Raw genomic sequence first — 19,742 nt, forward strand, 5'->3', positions numbered from 1 at the left:
TTTGCAACTCTCTCACTCTGTAGTGAGAGAACAGGAACACCAATAGAAATTATCAGTGTGTTTGCGATGACACATATATCTAATGTTCAGACTAAAAAGATGTGCATTTTCCATAAGGGCAAAGGAAACCAAAAAGGTAATGCAGAGCACAGAATCAAATGAGGAAAAAGTAATGCTCAAGAACTATAGATTTTGAAATACAAAAATAGCAGTTCCATACCTATCTACTTGTGATGAAAATTCTGCATCACTACTGTCTTTTTTTCTGGTTGACTATAATAGGGGAGAGAAATGTAAAAAAAATCTTAAAAATAAGTAGGTAAAATGTCTAGCTGAATGATATTGTTAAGAGGTTTTTTAAAAAGACTTTCTTGGCTTTGCTACAGCGTGTCCTGCTGAAATATTTGAGATGTAGATTTTTATTTGATGGAGATTTTTATTATGTCAGCTATTGTTAAAGAAAAAAGAACAAGATGGAAAAATAGTTAATTTTAGATATAAACGGAACAACAGCGAGTAGAGATTACTTGAAAAGAAAACATTATGCTTTGTAGTCTGAAAAATGCATCTCTTCTATACAAATGCTCCGTTCTGCATCTCTTAGCCATGCATTCTTAGTCCAAATGCAGCTTTGATATAGTCAAGGACTGGTTGTGATTTTAAGTTGTTAAGCAGACCAGTGATGACTTATCCAGATATGGGCCGTCAACTGAGTAGTATAATTCTTTTTATGTTTGCAAATAATTTTTATTAAGCACTAGCTGTGCCCGGCCACGCGTTGCTGTGGCTTAGTCTGGTGGTGTTGGTCAGTCTACATTAGGTTGTATTTATGCTGTGACCTCCACCCTTCTTTATGCTCACATTAGTAGTAGTATTTGAAGTCTGTTACCTTCTTCAATTTTTGTGTTGATTGATAATTGCTTGAGATCCCTGTTGTCTTTGGTTTGTTGTTAATTGTAATGTCTGATTCTGCTGAGTGCGGTTTATATTTTTATTGTGGTACAATAGTCTTTTTTTTTTTGCCTGTGAAGGTGTTTATTATTATTGTTGTTGTAGTGGTCATGAAAGTTGGATAAGTTAGATGCTACTGTATTGTTTTTTGGAGGCCCAGTTTAGCACTGACTGGCCTCTCAGCCTCAGTGCCTGGCTGTTTCTTGCCGGTGATGGTGTTGATTCTTATTGTTGTTGTTATTGTTATTATTGTAATTGTTTTTTTGGAGGCCAAGTGTGAATGTAGGGATTGGGGAGGTGGATGAGTTGTGTTGTCAAATTTTGTATTTGTTATAGTCACAATGCATTGTTTTAAGTATTGTGGGTCCGGATTGTGGTTTTGTGGTGTGGTTGTGTTGTTACAACTGAGAGGCAAGGCTTTTGCGTTGTGTTGCCAAGTTTCGTATTTCTGGGGCGTTTAGTTGTGTTATAGTCATGATGCGTTGTTGTGAGTTTTGTGGGTACGGATTGTGGTTTTGTGGTGTGGTTGTGTTGTTACAACCAGGAGAAAAGGCTTTTGTGTTGTGTTGTCAAGTTTTGTATTTCTGGGGCGTTTAGTTGTGTGCCAAGTTTCGTATTTCTGGGGCGTTTAGTTGTGTTGTTATAGTCACGATGCATTGTTGTGAGTTTTGTGGGTCCGGATTGTGGTTTTGTGGTGTGGTTGTGTTGTTACAACCGGGAGGCAAGGCTTTTGCGTTGTGTTATTAAGTTTTATATTTCTGGGGCGTTTAGTTGTGTGCCAAGTTTCGTATTTCTGGGGCGTTTAGTTGTGTTGTTATAGTCACGATGCGTTGTTGTGAGTGTTATAGGTCTGGATTGTGGTTTTGTGGTGTGGTTGTGTTGTTACAACCTGGAGGGAAGGCTTTTGCGTTGTGTTGCCAAGTTTCGTATTTCTGGGGCGTTTAGTTGTGTTGTTATAGTCACGATGCGTTGTTGTGAGTTTTGTGGGTCCTGTGTGGTTTTGTGGTGTGGTTGTGTTGTTACAACTGGAAGGCAAGGCTTTTGCATTGTGTTGCCAAGTTTTGTATTTCTGGGGCGTTTAGTTGTGTTGTTATCGCATGATGTGTTGTTGTGAGTTTTGTGGGTCTGGATTGTGGTTTTGTGGTGTGGTTGTGTTGTTGTAACCTGGAGGCAAGCCTTTTGCATTGTGTTTCCAAATTTCGTATTTCTGGGATGTTTAGTTTTGTTGTTATAGTCACTGCGCAAACAACTTTATCATTTTATATATATAGATTTACAAAGAAAAGGAAAAAGAAAATCTACACAAAGGGAATGGGGGGTGAGGGTAAAAGAGAAGAAAATAATAATAATAATAATATGGGGATAGCAGGGTTTTTATCGGTTAGTTACATGTTTACAAATATCTAAAATGTTGCAAAGAAAGAACAAAGAAGGTAGGGGTTATCTTCTACAAAATTATCATATATCTTCATCTCTATTCCATTTATACATATTACATTACATATTTAAGATTCTAACCATTCTAATTTTAAGTCTCATAATTGACCCTTCTTAAACTGACTCATGTTCTTATTTTCTTTTCCAGATCTTCTTTATTGAAAATTGATCTTGATTATTCATGGCAGATTGTTTCATTTATTTTTTCTCTAATTATTAAATATTATCTAAAAAGAAAATTCTACATGTTTCATTTAAACTGTTAGTAGATTAGTATTTTTTTTATAAACAAGCTTTTATCATGTATCATTTTATCAATATTGTGCTTCTTTTCTTTTTGTATTATACCAGATTTATGTAATCCATCCCAATCTTATTAGTTGATGCTAACTTATCAATTATTCAAATTTTCTTGAACTTTGAGTGGGTGCCTAATACAAAATACAAATATACATATATCCATATCCACACACACACACACACACACACACACACACACATCATTTTCCATCAACAACTCTTGGATCTTCAACTGTGTAGTATAATTCTGACAAATCTTAAGTTTCAGAGTTTTTGTAGTAAGACTTTGTGTCAAATTTATGTCTGATCTTTTTATCATTTTGGAAAGTTGTATTTTCTGCCAAAATATTTTTGCTTTTCTATGTGTGCCTTGAACATATGAATGAGGAAAAATATCAATGTGAACTCAACCTTTCTATGAATCTGTTGATAATGCAGTTTAGTATTCTTGTTTCTCATAAACATCTAGGGAAATGAAGCGATGGTTTGCATTGCAGGGAAGGAAGTGAAAAATTCCATTTTATTTCTATGACACAGAATCATATAGCCTTTCCGATGTTGTTGAACTGCAACTCCCACTTCATCCTAGCATTGGCTGTTTTGCTGACTGGGACTACTTGGGAGTTGTTTTCCACATCCCTGCCCTTCCAAAATCCCTACCTCTGCTGTAGGTGAAACATTCAGCAGAAGAAATAAGGAGTTGCTAGGACTTGATATTTATTCAATTGTTAGTTTATTTATTTCCCACTTTCCCACCAGTTTAGAACTCCAAGATAGTTAATAATAATTGAAACAAACATAGTCAAAATTAATAGCATGCAAAAGTTTAAATGTAATCAAACCACCATAAAATTAAAGGCAGTTAAAACAACAACAACCAATTAAAGTCCCTCAGATTTTTTAAAAGTGTGTTTCCCCTGCAAAAACATTTCTTAGACTTTTCCAGAAGGATAGTTAGGAATTTCTAGTCTAGTGCACCTGGGAAGGGAGTTCCAGAGCCTGAGATCAGCCACTAAGAAGGTCCCCTCCCATGTTTGTTTGTTTGTTTACTTTACTTTGCTCAGGAAGCCCCCTCAGGAAGTTAATCAGGAAGGTGATGCAGTGGGTTAAACTGCTGAGCTGTTGAACTTGCTGACTGAAAGGTCAGCAGTTCGAATCCAAGGAGCAGGGTGGGATCCCGCTGTTAACCCCAGCTTCTGCCAACCCAGCAGTTTGAAAACATGCAAAATGTGAGTAGATCAATAGGTACTGCTCTGGTGGGAAGGTAACGGCGCTCCATGCAGTCATGCTGGCCACATGACCTTGGAGGTGTCTATGGACAATTTCGGTTGTTCAGATTAGAAATGGAGATGAGCACCAACCCCCAGAGTTGGACATGACTAGACTCAATGTCAGGGAAAACCTTTACCTTTACCTTACTTTTCTCTAACATAGGAACTCAAAAAATGTACTTTGAGGAGTGGTGGGACAGAAAGCTTAGCTTCCCTAGAAGATCTCAAAATATGGACAAGGTAGTATGGAAGAGCACAGTCCTTCAAATATGCTTTAGCACTTGCCTGAATCGTAACCAGATCTTAGTACTAGAAGTTCCTTCTAAAGAAAACTAACCATATTTCTAATGCTTCCGCTAGTAAGTTAGCGTCATAATTATAGTTTTCTTCAGGTTTAATTAAAACAGTTACTTTTTAGTTATTCTTTGGGGGAAAAGCCTTAAATGCTACATTCATGCTCTCTTCTTATGCACATTGTAGAATGAATGCCGTTCAGGAGCATTTTAGAAGGCCTTTAGCCTTCTCTGCCACGAATGGCTGGTGCTTCAACAAACTACAGCTTACATGATTCCATAGTATTTAGCCATGGCTTTGTTAAAATGAACTCTATGTCCTTAGCATCCACAACTGAGTCTGAGGCAACAGCACAGGATCCAAGACATGGTTCTACTAAAGCAGTGGTTCTCAACCTGAGGTCCCCAGATGTTTTTGGCCAACAACTCCCAGATATCCCAACCAGTTTACCAGCTGTTAGGATTTCTGGGAGTTGAAGGCCAAAAACATCTGGGGACCCAGGTTGCGAACCACTGTACTAAGGCTATTAGTGACAAAACGGGCACCTTGGATAGCAGTGTCCAATGCAAGGAAGAAGAGTGAAGAGAGTCTTCTTTTGCACCACTGATGAAATAAGCATCAGAGAAGGGGGACTAAGGGTTTGGTAAGGCATAATTTAGAAATATCAATTTGGGTATTCTACAATGTCCATTATAATTGACAGCCATATTTTACATAGAGCCTGTATGAGTTTGAATATCATAGTTGAGGATTTTAAGGGTGAATCCCTTCTACTGCCATGGTTCTTTCTGTAATGTTTAGAGTCACCATATTGTTTGTGGCAAAAAGCTAAAGAAGTTAATCGTCAGAACTTTTGACATTATCTTCCTGTCACTGGCTTTTTGGAACCAGCAGAAAAAAAGCAGCAAATGAATTAGCCCATCTTTGGAACGTTATTACATTATTACTCAGCCCAAAGTGTCTTTCCTTCATTCCATTCTCATTGTTTAACACTGGGATTGTGTTGGAATGCTAGATGACGTCAGTCTTACTCTACTCCATATTGCCATTGCCCACACTACCTTTTTACATTTCTGTTTCTCCTTTTTGTTCCTAGAGAGGGAGACACAATGCAGAAAGAGAGCAGTTAACATCCGTGGCTCAGAAACTTACCATTTGAAAGAATCCTGCACACACCTGATAGTTTAACTTTCTAGTTCTATTTCACGGTTGCTAAACCTGTTCATACGAAATATACTGCTTTTTTTGCTTCCAGTGCAAAATGGATACATGCTTGGAAGTTCTGGGGCAAAAGTAAATTATGGGTGCTTACAAATGCATACATGACTTGCTGGGTTCTGCTATATTTAACTGGACAATTTGAGAGCAAGGATCAAAGAGCATACACCTCTAGAAGCAGAATGAAAATACTTATAAATATAGACTTGAGTGTTAGTTCCAATGGCTGTAGTGAGCACAGAAAATTTTCTGCAGAATTTACTGTAAACACTATACATTATTGCTAACAGATTTGTATAAATGTCTAAAATAGCCAGTAGCTGGTGTTCAGGATCTTTTACTGTTGTCAATTTTTTCTCGACCCCAATGTTGAACTAAGGGGACCCCCCTTTTTGGGGTCAGGACCCACAATTTAAGAACAGTGGTCTATATTACAAAGGAGGGAACTGGCAAGACCACCTCTGAAATGTTGCTTAAGATAACCCTATGAAATTTATGAGAACACCATAAATCGACAGGAGATTTATAGGCACATGCACATTATGCATATTTTGTTGGTTTTGAGAAGATATTTTTAAAGTACTTTAAATTCTGTTAGTTTAATTATATTTTTAGCTTTGAGGTATTAATAGTGATGTTAGTCTTTACTTAAAAAATAGAAGTGACGTTGAATGCCAGAACTGGGAAAAGCAGGGAGCAGGAATATAAGTAAAATAAAAATGCATATTCTCCCTAGCTTTCTGTAATCCTCTAGGCAAAGTGTACGATACATTTGGCCCAAAATTTTATTTCCTAAAATGATTTTGCCATGCCTAACTGTAGATGAGGAAGAAGACTGAATTGAGTTGCAGAGTCTGATGACAACTCATGGTTTACATAGTTCTTGCCCACTCTATTTGCATGTTATCCCCATTTGGTTCAGATGTTCATACTCTCCAGCAACATGGGATTGTACTGTTCATGTGGCACTGTTTACAAAGAAGATCTTGAGACTTTTGTAGGCAGCATCCCACTTTGTCTTGTAAACTCACTAATATCTAGCAGGCCCATATTTTTCACAGAGCTTGGAAATATTCATACTTTTTGTCAACTCTGTCTGGAAGAATTGTCCAATGTTTCAGGTGAGATTCTGGGCCCTTCTAGACAGGGTCCATATCCCAGGCCCTGTTGGAAATTTACCTGAGGCACCCAAATGATGCCTCAGGTAAAAGTGAAGTAATTCGAGACAAAGCAGGTAAACCCTGCTTTGCCCTGAATTATTTAGATACTGGGTCTTCCTGAAAGGCCCTGTGGGGACTCACTCCTGGATAAAGGTTTACTGGAATGTACCAATGATGTGCCAGGAGGCTTTGGTGGAGGGAGGTCTGGGTGACCCGATGCCATCCCAAAAGTTTTCAGGATAGCATGGGGACAGCCAATGGGCCAAGCCTGTTTTGTTTTGGGGTGTGGGGACTTGCTTCGAAATGGGTTTCTTAAACCTGCTCCGAAATGGATTTAATTATAGTCTGGAAGTGCCCTCTTTCCTAAGCCTCTCTTGAGCTCCTGGTACCTCCAGGTAGTCTCTCATCCAAACCACCCTGAGCCAACTGAGTTTCCAAAATCAGGCGACATCTGGTATATACAAAATAGTGTGATTGTACAGTACAACTTCCATATTCATAGGACTGGCATCCACAGTTTCATTTATCCACATTCAACAAATTATGTTCAATAAATTTGGTATAATATTGGTTCTAAAATTATTTTTGAGACACTGCCATTGTTAAATCAATGGTTGTTTTTTTTAAAACAAAAATCAATTAAAAGTAACGCCCTCCCAAAGGTAACACACACAATTCAATGGCAATAGAAGACTTTTCCAACACTCTAATAAGCAACAGGACAAATTATCATTAAAAAGTAACTTTATTAGTTCCTGGATTTTCAAAGCTAGGTTTTAAAAAAGCGTATAATGTTAGCATACTAAGTTTTATTTTTTAATAATTACACCTTTTGTATTTTAGTGAAATTGAGTCATTAAGTAAGTAAAACCTCCCAAGTGCAAAAATACATTTTGAGACTGAGCAGCTATTAATATAGCTGTTAACAGAAGACTTATTAGTATCACATTGTCTTATAATAGTACAAAGATATGGATTATTTCAGTTCTGAAAGGAATTCTGTAGATCACTATAAACACGACTTCATTTCCTACTAAGTCAAAACTTGAAAGAACATGTGTTGAGGCACCCAGCAGGCGGATTTCTTCTACTAGTGAAACTTCTATAGTTTATCCTGTTATTACAGAGTATACCTTTATACAGACAGAAGCAGTAGTTTCAAAACATTTTCTGTTTTATTTCTTTGCTTTTCTGCCCCTAAGCTTGTCCTGACATCTGTAGACCTGCTGCTTCAGATAAATCATATATGTGCAATGATGTAATGACATAAAAAACCATTATTATAAGCTAGCCATTGACCCTTGCTGGAATATATATATTTGAAAGTCAATGAGAATGCATCACTTAACACTGTTGGATACACTGCAATTCTTTGTAAAACAATCAACCTTAGAACTGCTGATATTTATGAAATAATATTAGTAAGAATGTCCCATACTCTTGACCTATATCAGCTTCCTGTTTTTCTTATCATCTTCACCAATTTTTATGTATGCTATGCTCACAGTGCCAGTTTAAAGAAAATTATGTTAGATGTGCAATGATTACATTATCCACTGAGACCTCTAGAAGACTCCAACAAATCACAATGGACGATTTAGTAATTTCACATATAAGTATGGAGACATGGCCAGATGTTGGTGCTGCTCCAGAGTGGGATTCTCTGGATCAGTGCCACCCCAAAGTACACATGCATAATCACTGAGCTGGCTCAGCAATTGGCAGGTCTGCATGGCATGGTACAAAGCCAGGCCACCAGCTGAATGGCACCTGCTGGCACCTGCATAGTCCATCAGTGCCAGAGCTGGTTTGGTAGCACTGGACCACTACCTTTACCTTCCCATCATCATCCTGGGCTTAGCGATGATCACCAGGCATGTTTGTTGTATTCACTGGTCCCAGCTGGAGTGACAAAATGAGGAGAGAGAGCAGACGGGAGAAAGGAGGTATTGCTCCCTTCTCTGATCTCTCCATCACTCTGGCCAGAGTCAGTGATCACCATCAATTTCATGACCATCTAATTGAATTGAGTCCCACATTTTAAAAGTTGTGGGACTCAGTTCAATTATAAAGCTGTTTCATATCTGATGAGATCATCCATCCATCTAGCTGAGTGTTGTCTATCACGCATGATGTCCACCCCATAATGTCTGCACTGTCATGTGGCAGCTGGGTAAAAAATACAAACACCCTCTGCACCTTTCATATAATTCTTTCTCCTGCTTTCATTCAACTGTTTTTGTCTATCAGCTTCTAAAATACTGTCAGTTATTTCATGAGAACAAAGTATTTTCTTCACAGAATTTCTGTATTTTTTCTTCTATCTTTCAATTCTCTATTCTGAAGTTCAATTTTAGCTTGAAATATGTTTGCTCTTTATATCAGAAAAACCTATCTATGGGTTTTTGACTGGCACCATCTTATTTCCTTTTTCTTTCTAATTGATGCATTCTATACATTTCTCCTTATTTAGTATCCCCCATTTCCTCCCTTTGGTGATTTGTTCTAGGTTATAGACTGTTGTGTTTTGTATATTACTTTGCTGTGATTTCTGCTAGACTATGGCCCACATAAAATCTATGGTGGTTATGAACCTGTAAACTTTCCAACAGACATTTTCAGCCACCAGAAATATTCACTCTTCACCTTCCTCACTGTATTCCCTGCACATGAAGTAACTTAATGTTAAATGGTATCCTAAGTTCATTTGTTTTGGGTTTTTTTGTTCATTTGTTTCTCTTCATTGTCTGACTTTTTACTTTCTTTTAAATGGTTGTAATTATATCACAGCATTTCTTTCTCTTTAAAATCCAGAATTTTGCAGTTAGGCGCCAAGGTCATAAAGACACATATTTTTGCACTTTCATTTCTTGGTCTCATTCAGAATTCATCCTGTTGTATAACAAACTGCAGTACTGCTTTACCAATAAATAATATTTTGTAAAAATGTGGCTCATGAAATGGTTTATACATCTTTAGCAGGCTGGGATTTTGGGTAGTTGGAAAGACTTTCATGAAATTATAGAAGGAAATTGCAGTTCATTTCAAAGTCATTCCAGCTTTCTCTTGATGCAGTGGGCTGGAAGCCAAAGGCATGGGATTCCATGCAGGTGGGCCAACAGAGAAGGAATGGAGCACACTATTCTTCTTCAGCATAACATGGAAATGTAACATACTTTAGAAGGAAGGAGTACTTTGTGCCTCTTCTACCAGTCACTAACAGACTAGTAACCTTTGTTTTTCAGGTGAGTAATTTTTAAGGAATTATGTAAGGGTTACTGTTAACTCCCCCATGAGTGGTCAGGCAAAGACATGTAAGAGGTGGCTATTCTTTAAATCTGTTTGCTAAAAAATGCTAAACAGTGTTCTTAATGATATCATTGTATGCTCTGAAGTGCAAGTAGTCTTTGGAAACTGCATTTTTGGATATTTTTGCAGTGATGAGCAAAATAGTAAAATCATTTATTCTGGGCCATGACAAAACCTTTATGAATATTTATATACCAAGTTTTTAGTGCATCATGCCTGACTTTCAAAATCAGATGGGATCTAGTGCCTTTTAGGCCATTTTTTTCAAGTAAATTTTTCTAAAGCTCTGCTCAGAAAGATTGCCTAGGATACTTTTCTGTTTAAGACAAAGGACAAGATGGCATCAACTCAATTCCATAGAGAGAAGCTGACTGTATTGCTAAGTGATTCTTACTTCAACACTAGCAACTGAATCCACCACACCTGAGACAGTAGGCTATTCTTAAGGTATTTCCAGACAGGTCCAAAATCTGCACTAAAGTGGGTTAAAAAAACCTTTGCTTTGGCGCAGATGCCCATACCCATTTCCCTGCAAAAAACCAAACCCCCCCCCCCCCAAAAAAACCACACACCTGGTTTTCCCAGAGGGGTGTGTGGCTACATGCTCTCCCTATTACAATTGGGATGGCACCCCCCCCCCCCCAAATTCCCCCTAAAAATTGAATAAAACTTACCTGGTAGGAGACTGGGGGGGGGGGAATCTCTCCTCACTTCCCCATCTTCTGTTACATCGTTTCCTCAGGCCCTCCTGGCATGAGGGGGAACGTTATGGCTACCAGGTAAGTTTTATGTAATTTTAGGGGAAAATTTGGGGTTTGGGGGAGTGCCCTCTCAGTTTTTCAGGCTTTTGGAGCCTGAAAAACCAATATGGCTATGTGGATTGGGCCCAGGAATTGCATGACATGGTCCCTGGGTCCAATCCACACAGAGCCCACATGTGGTAAGACCTGGATCTTACCATAAAATCCTGATCTTACCAGGTGTTTAATTAATTTGGAACAAATCAGGGAAACCCTGGTTTGTTCTGAATTAATTCATTCTTACCGGAGGCATTGTTTAGACGCCTCCGGTAAAAACCCAGACAGGTCCTGCTTTTTGGGCTTGTCGGGATGGGTCCTTAGGGTGTAGGACAGGATTACATATTACCCTCTCCTCTAACAAATGAATTTCCTAATAGTTGGGAACACCATTAGGAAAACTCATAAAGCCCCAAGACTTTAGCAAAGTTTTCTCCTTGTGTTTGAACATCCCAAAGTACTTAGCAGGTTTTTCTCTGAAGAGGGACATGCAAGGGTGGGGTGGGATTGGTGCAAAAACATGCTTTTTTGCTTAGGAAATTTATTTATTTATTTATTTATTTATTTATAACCCACACACTGACATGTCCCTTTGCTCAGAAAAATCTTAAGCCTCTAGTGGTTTCCTTGAGATATTTGTCATCAGGTATGTGAGAAGAGGAAATAGACATTTGTTTCATCCATAGACCTCACTCTACATTTAAAAAGGTTTTTTTAAAAATAGGGAGTGGACAGTGGGAGAGCAAATTCTTTAGCTGCTATAAGTTTTTATTCTGTAATATCAAGTGGATGAATCAGGGGGAATTACTTTGCCTTATGAAAACTATATATATGTATATATATATATGTATATAAAATTTACATTTATACCAGATTGTGTTTTCTGTGTTTTACAGTCAGTCCCTACATTTGCAATGATTAGGGGTCCAAGACTCTCCCAGTGGAAAAAGTGTGAATATTGTTAGCCCTCCCACTCCTTTCTCACTGACATCCACAACTTGTTACTTCCTTTGCCACCTTCTTACCATGAACATTCTGCTAGTTTTTAAACCCCTTTCTCAGTAATCCATTTCTTAGACTCTCCTTCTACTGTTAGATTTTAAACTTTTTTCAGAAGAAAAAAAGGTTTAGAATATGGCAGTAGAAGGAGGAGCGGCTTAAAGAGCTTGGCATGTTTAGCCTGCAGAAGAGAAGGCTGAGAGGAGACATGATAGCCATGTACAAATACATGAAGGGAAGTCATAGGGAGGAGGGAGCAAGCTTGTTTTCTGCTGCCCTGCAGACTAGGACACGGAACAATGGCTTCAAACTACAGGAAAGGAGATTCCACCTGAACATCAGGAAGAACTTCCTCACTGTGAGGGCTGTTCGACAGTGGAACTCTCTCCCCCGGACTGTGGTGGAGGCTCCTTCCTTGGAGGCTTTTAAGCAGAGGCTGGATGGCCATCTGTCGGGGGTGCTTTGAATGCGATTTCCTGCTTCTTGGCAGGGGGTTGGACTGGATGGCTCATGAGGTCATGAGGAGAGGAGCCTCTCCTTCTAATCGTTATAAAAGCAAATGAGATTTATAATGAAACAGTTCAACCCTTGTACTCCAAAAAGTCCATACAAACTAAAAGACATATTTAATGAATTGAACAAAATGATTCACTTCCCTAGTAAGCAGCTTTATATGTTGACATACACTTAGTGCAATTATGAAAAAAACAATTTTAAAATGGACCCAGCACAGTGTGCAACTCATTTAAAAGCCAAAAAAATGCAGTTCGCCATCAGTAGTCCCCGCATGTCACTGAACACATAGAGTGTACTCTGCTAGATTTGTTGCAGTTCTGTGCACTAATTTACATCCCACTGGGAATAGATTTAGGTTTGATTATTAATTTCTAAAACTCTTGCTTTGCTCAGATGTTAAGGATTACTGGGGGGGGGGGGGGTGTGGCACAGAGTGGGAGAAAACAACACACCATAAAACAGAGACTGTTCTTGATTACTCTTGAGTAACTGTGTTGAAGCCATTATTGTTATTGCTGTATGTAATGGCTTGGTTCAAAACCCAGACCTTTTTGTATAGGGATGTAATTCATCACAGTGAAAACGCTTCAAAAATTACAAAAGAATATTCCCAACTTGAGATGTATTTTGCACGATTCTTTTGTTTAAAAAACAGCATTTTGGGGTAACATTTCAATGCAGAAACAATCATTCCTGCACAGAAAATGCTGGTTTTTTGTGTAGGACAACAATGTGTGAAGTTTATGTAGCAGTAAGGGCCAAAAGGCGAATATCCTTCAAAAACTACATGACTGTCTCACAACGGGGAAAGAATTGTTGAAAGTACTGCTTGATATCTTCAAGAAGAAACTTAGTGAAGAATTATATTCCTTAAAAAGATCTTATTCTTTATCAAAGCCATTACATACAGAGAAACAACAATAACAACAATAGATTTAAAATACCTGGGTTTTAAAAATCATTTTTAGAATTTTTTTTTAAAAAACAATTCTTTCCATCCCTATTTCTTGGTGCAATCCCTTGTACTACCCAGAATTCATTGAACAGCATGGAAACCCTGAATTTGTATGAAATGTGAATTGATGGAAAGTTGTGCAAGCAGAATATTTCCCTTGACATTGCAAAGGGAGCAGTTTTGATGGGCTGCACCTTGGAATACAGTTAATGGTGGGTCAAAAACTCACCTCTACCAGGGGTCCTTAGACCAGGGGATCACATTTTGTGTCTCTTTCTCCCCCATCCCCTATAAAATAGTTTTTCTAAAAAGAAAAAAAAATGGCTTCCTTACTTTGTTTAGGAGTCTGGGGGCACTTCGAAACAGCCTCATAATCTTGGACAAATAAGTGGGGCAAAAAACCACAGCACCTGACAGAAAATTCAAATATGGAGCTGTCAGTCTTAGACAGTGCTCCCCCACCATCCTGACATATTTGTAGATTTTAGAAATCCGCAAGATGAACGGGGGACATCTCTTGGAAGTGTACTTTTAATTTTTTTTAATTGACACTCTGAGATGCACTGGAACTCATATGCACTGATGTGGATATCTAAATGTGCACACAAGCAGATTTCAAATTATGTTTCCTCACCCTCCTGTGAATTCAAGCTCTTTTTAATTTCATAAACATCAAAACAAAGGAATGGTTGCAGAGAGTTCTCATGTGAATTGCTTTCCATTTGTGTTTCCATTTAGCCACTTATGTGTCTGTGGCTATATTTGTTTATAGCCCTCATCAGCATATAGCCACAAGGTCATATGTTTTCCTTGACTGCAGGGATATGCAGTCATGCGAATATGGGCATTTTTAAAGCCAAAATAGGGTTTTAAACGTGCCTTTTTAAGACATGTTTTTCAGCTATTAATTTGAATCAGTGCTTATTTCCCTTCAACATCATTTAACCCCCCCCCCTTTTTTTTCCTGGGGTCCCTTGGAGTGTCAGTGATTGAGTTCAGCTAAAACTGCCGCACCAAAATGTATTTCAGGATTATCATAATGAGACTAAGCCTTTAGTGCTAAAGTACGCTTACTTAAGTTTTTTGAACACAGCAAATATTTACAAAGAAAGCCCAACTTCCTTTTTCATTTTTACGGAACTCTGTAGGAGCGCCCTAAAGCCACAAATACCTCAGCTACCTCTGCATGCCTTTTACTTTGGAATGAACTCAGAATATGCCTTTACGCTCTGTTAATATACTTGTGACACTCTTAACCCATATTCTGTAAGCTACTGTAAGGTGCTAAAAAGTACAACAGAGAAAGGAACAAATTTGATATGACTTCCAATCAGCCATCCAACAGATGAAAAATAAATAGCCTCCCAATATGCTGGTGAGCTAAAACTAAAGAATATAGATGAAATGTTATTGGTACTTTAGTACAGCTGCCTGCCAGCTAACGCAATTTTTTAAGTGAAAAGCCTATGTGACAAAACTCACCAGCTCCTTGCCATCTTTTAAATGCTGAAACCATTACAGATTCTTATTGTTGTTGTGTTGTTGTGTGCCTTCAAATTATTTTTGACAAATGAGATTTCTTTAAAATGTTTGTTCATGGGAGGTCTGCCTTTGAGCCCGAGAAAAGGGGATTTACCCAAGATCTCCCAATGGGTTTCCATGGCTGAGTGGACATTCAAATCATGTCCTGGACTAACACTCAAACCACTATGCTGAGCTCACTATTCTGATATAAAGGACTTGCTAACTTGAGAATATACAAACCTTAGAGATATTTCCATAAAATGCAGATCAGTTTACAGGATAAAATGCAACAAGTTGTTATCAAATTGTAAAAGTTGTTATCTACTCCAAAGACTTGGAAATAGTTTATGACACAAATAAAATAAAAGGTGATTCATAAATGTATTTCTGCAAGCTCTAGTGTTACAAATGTGAACAACATATGTTATTCGAAGCAATTCCGCACTGAACCTTTCCTATATAAAATATGTGTATTGATTTTTTGTGTACAGTGGTTGTATTTCATCTTTAACACAAGAGAGATTATATTGTTTCCATAGTTATTTGTATAGTTTTGTGTTTTCTGCTCTTATCAGTACCTAATCCTGTAATCTTGTGATATGTTCAGGCAAGCTTTCCTTAGGTATGCTTTTGCAGCCCTATAATCAGGGAATGTGAAATGCAGTTCAGCTCAAATGTGCAACTTTCCACTAATCTTAGAAAGACTACTATTCAGAAGCCATTTTAAAAAAAATAGAAGCAAAAACCTAAATTAGAATATCTACCCTCTAAACAGGAGAACTACAGGTTAAAACAACAAGAACTGAGAGGAGATGCCAAAGGAAGGTCGTCAAAGTCACAGACCATGTTTCCCTGCTGAATTTCTTATCATCAGAAAATTCAGAACATAGGCACAGGCCTGAGCAGGCTAGTTTTTATTTTATTTTCCTGCCTGTTCCCCACAAAAAAGTTTCTTGCTAAAATTACACATTCCAAAGCAAGTTTTCTGCTCTGGTTTATGTGCTAACAACAATCCCTGCATGCAGTTATGCTAATTTTTTTTCCTCCTTGTTCTTCCGATTGACTGGGATAGGGCAAAACATAAAAATATTCATTTCAAATAATCATCACCTCTAAATATGGGCTGCTGCCACACGTAATAACTAGAGGTTGCTGTGTATGTTAAGGCCACTTTGCAGAATATATCTAATAGGCTTGCTCAAATAATTCGTTTTCCCCGTTAACCGTTATTAATTCGTTATTTTCGTTTGTTTTGAAGCAATTTTGAAGCATTGGTTGTCCACACGTCTGATATCGCGGTTTCGAATCGCGAGAGGCCGTTTTTCGTTATGTCGTCGTTTTCTTCGTTAGGAAAAAAAGCTTTTGCAAATCACCCAAACCATTCAGGCCCTTTCCTTTTGCCCCTCAGCAAAAGGGGCGTCACGGGCTCAGCCAATGGGAGGGGGCGAGGGGGAAGGAGGCCGAGGAGGAGGAGGAAGACGGAGGGGGGAAATGGCCGCCGCCGCCGCCTCGCCTCAGCTCAGGCCTGGTGTCTCTCTGAGGCGGGAAGGCGGCGGATGGAGCCGAGACCGAGAGAGACAGAGAGGGGCCCGGCGGTGAGGTTTTGACGTCTGTGCGAAGCTAGGCAAGTGGGGTTTATATATCTGTGGAAGGTCCAGGGTGGGAGAAAGAACTCTTGTCTGTGGGAGGCAAGTGTGAATGTTGCAATTGGTCACCTTGATTAGCATTGAATAGCCTTGCAGCTTCAAAGCCTGGCTGCTTCCTACCTGGGGGAATCCTTTGTTGGGAGGTATTAGCTGGCCCTGATTGTTTCCTGTCTGGAATTCCCATTTTCTGGGTGTTGTTCTTTTACTGTCCTGATTTTAGCTTTTCTGTAGCTAAAAATGCATATAAAATTGATTCTATAGGGAGGATAAATGATTGGATTTCAACTCCTACAGCTTGGCTTTCTCTGCCAATAATGGTACCCATCTTGGATATTGTAAGGGATTTTTTATTATTATTATTATTATTATTATTATTATTATTATTATTATTATTATTAGACCTTGCTCCCAGGAAGGTGCCTTCGCTGTGGCTCCCAACTTATCTATCTATCTACCTTTCCACATATTCTCCACATTGTTTGTATGTGTATGTATATTATATATACATGAGCCCCGATGGCGAAGTGTGTTAAAGCACTGAGCTGCTGAACTTGCAGACCGAAAGGTCCCAGGTTCAAATCCCGGGAGCAGAGTGAGTGCCCGCTGTTAGCTCCAGCTTCTGCCAACCTAGCAGCTTGAAAACATGCCAATGTGAGTAGATCAATAGGTACCGCTCTGGCGGGAAGGTAATGGCACTCCATGTAGTCATGCCGGCCACATGACCTTGGAGGTGTCTATGGACAACACTGGCTCTTGGGCTTAGAAATGGAGATGAGCACCAACCCCCAGAGTCAGACATGACTGAACTTAACGTCAAGGGATACCTTTACCTTTACCTATACACACACACACACACACACACATTATGCAGGGACTATATACACAGTATATATCACACACACACCAATTTAACAAAGTTTCAGCCACAAAAACAAAGTTTCTGAAGTAGAACAATGACTTTCACAGTAAAGACAACCCAATTTAACAGGAAATAAGACTTTCAAAGCAGGAACAGATTTCTGCAATTATTAAAAAATGGTTTATTATAAAAGCTATGAAAATTCGCCAAAAATCAGAGGATAAGGGAAACGTTCCAAATTTTGGTGAGCTATCAGTGTTAAATGTGTTCTACCACTGTACCAAGTTTGAAGAAGATCACTCAAAAAATGAGGGTGGGAGAGTCCTGTAAAGTCCTCTCCCTCTGTGCTGTTTTTGGGAATTGCGCATGCGCGTCCGCCATTAACGAATTAATTTAGAAAATAACGAATTTCCGTTAATTTCGAAATTTTTGGGGGGCCAAATTCGGAAATACCATCAGAAACGAAAAGCTGCCCCCCTCTAGTTTTGAAACGAGTTTAGAATCAAATTTTTCGTGGATCGATCAAGCCTAATATCTAAGGAGAAACAATTTATTAAAATGAACTCTGCACTTAAAAAGTCAGCTCCTGTTTCTAGCAAGTACCTTCATATTTGTATTTGCTTATTTATTTTATAGCATTTTGATATTTACCAACTTTCCAGCAATGCATTTACTAGTGTTGTAATATTTACCAATTTTTTCTTGTTGGCAGGTGGAATGGATAGAGCAACAGGTTGTAAGAATAAGGACAAAAAGGGATTACAAACCTGGCAGCATCCAGTCCATGTATTTTAATGATCCCAAATGGCAAAGTATGTGGTACATGGTAAGTCCATATAGATTAGTTACTATTTATTTTTTATAATGTACTCTTTCAAAATAAGCAAAAAAGGGCCATACGTTTGTCCTTGTTCTGTGAGAAATAATCACATAATTGCAACCTGAACCTGACATGTTAACAACATACAACCTTGAGTTATAATCATGATAAACTACAGTTTTTTCATAGTAAAGAAAGAATGCTTATTTTAATAGAGAAAAAAAATACATTAGTGCAGTGGCTCCCAAACTTTGGTCCTCCAGATGTTTTGGACTTCCAACTCCTGGAAGCCCATGAAACTTACCCAATAGTCAAGAATTTTGAATTCCAAATCATCTGAAGGACCAAAGTTTGGGAACCACTACATTAGAGGGTTGCTACATTTATCTGTTGGAGCCCCCAGTGGTGCAGTGGATTAAACCGCTGAGCTGCTGAGCTTGTTGATGGAAAGGTGGGCGGTTTGAATTTTGGGAGCGGGGTGAGCTCTCGCTATTAGCCCCAGCTTCTGCCAGTCTAGCAGTTCGAAAACATGTAAATGTGAGTAGATCAATAGATACCGCTCCGGTGGGAAGGTAACAGCGCTCCATGCAATCATGCCAGCCAATTGACCTTGGAGGTGTCTACGGACAATGCCAGCTCTTCGGCTTAGAAATGGAGATGAAACCTTTACCTTTACCTACATTTATCTATAATTAAAATAATAATTTTTTAATTGGAGGCAAAGCACTCCAGTGTGGTAATGTTTAATTTATTGATTAAAGTTTATATCCTGTCTTGTATTCAAAGATTTCAGTATGTGTTTCTGGTTAGTTCTGTCTATTATTAATGCTAGGTCAATTCATTTTTCCTTAATCCTTGCTGGTTTAGATGGTTGTGCACGCTTGGATTTTCAAGAGGGATCTGATTCCAAATTGATGTGATTCATGTTTTGCACTTTTAAGTCTTCACTTGATCTCAAACGGAGCACCTATTCTGGGGCCAGCAAGTCCAGTAAGGATCAATTTATGGGACAACTTCCATTTCATTTCCAGTCTCAGTTCAGGATGCTGGTTTTAATCATAATATAGCCAAATGGCATGATGTCATAGTGTCCTAGAAATGACAAGAGATTTACTTTTGAGGCTTTTTTTTGTCCTTCCCTTCCCTTTTGGAGCATTCAGTCATCAGGAATATGATGTCCATTTTGTGGAAGGGCCTCCGAAACATCTTGTTCCTTTATTGTACAGTTTGAAAAGAACACTGAACACAATGTTGTTTTCAGGAGCCTACTTTCAGCTGCTGTTTCTGATGCTTTTTGCTTTCAGTGTATTGTTCTGGGTATATTTTAAAAAGCAAAACAAATGTATTAACTACTTCAGTGTATTTTCTGTAGAAAAGTAACACATAAATCAATTATGCATATTCAGAATCCATTGATTTGGTTTAAAGGATTACTGTGATGATGGATGAGTTAATTGTGACATATTTTATATACTTAACAGTGCAATATATTAGTTATAATCATTTAGTGTCAGTAAACAATACGACTAGTTTAAGAAAAACCAAGCTTATTATTATTTTATTTATCTCTTTAAAAAAGATTCTTAAGTGCCCTCTAATGCATTTCAACATGTCACTTAAAACATGAAGATTAAATACTGAACATATTTTGTAAGTTGCTTATAGACATATATCATTTTTCTTTAA

General features: G+C 38.3%; 1 protein-coding gene across 2 annotated transcripts in view; it reads left to right on the forward strand.

Moving 5' to 3' along the window:
• The window catches only part of pcsk5 (proprotein convertase subtilisin/kexin type 5), a 352,794-nt gene that overhangs the window by 59,329 nt on the left and 273,723 nt on the right, over nt 1-19,742 (forward strand). For both annotated transcript variants that reach the window (XM_062972004.1, XM_008103279.3), the window contains exon 3: nt 17,949-18,062. In XM_062972004.1, the coding sequence (XP_062828074.1) occupies nt 17,949-18,062 (114 nt within the window). The remainder of the gene's footprint in view (nt 1-17,948; nt 18,063-19,742) is intronic.

The sequence above is a fragment of the Anolis carolinensis genome, chromosome 2, assembly GCF_035594765.1.
Source record: "Anolis carolinensis isolate JA03-04 chromosome 2, rAnoCar3.1.pri, whole genome shotgun sequence".
NCBI lineage: Eukaryota > Metazoa > Chordata > Lepidosauria > Squamata > Dactyloidae > Anolis > Anolis carolinensis.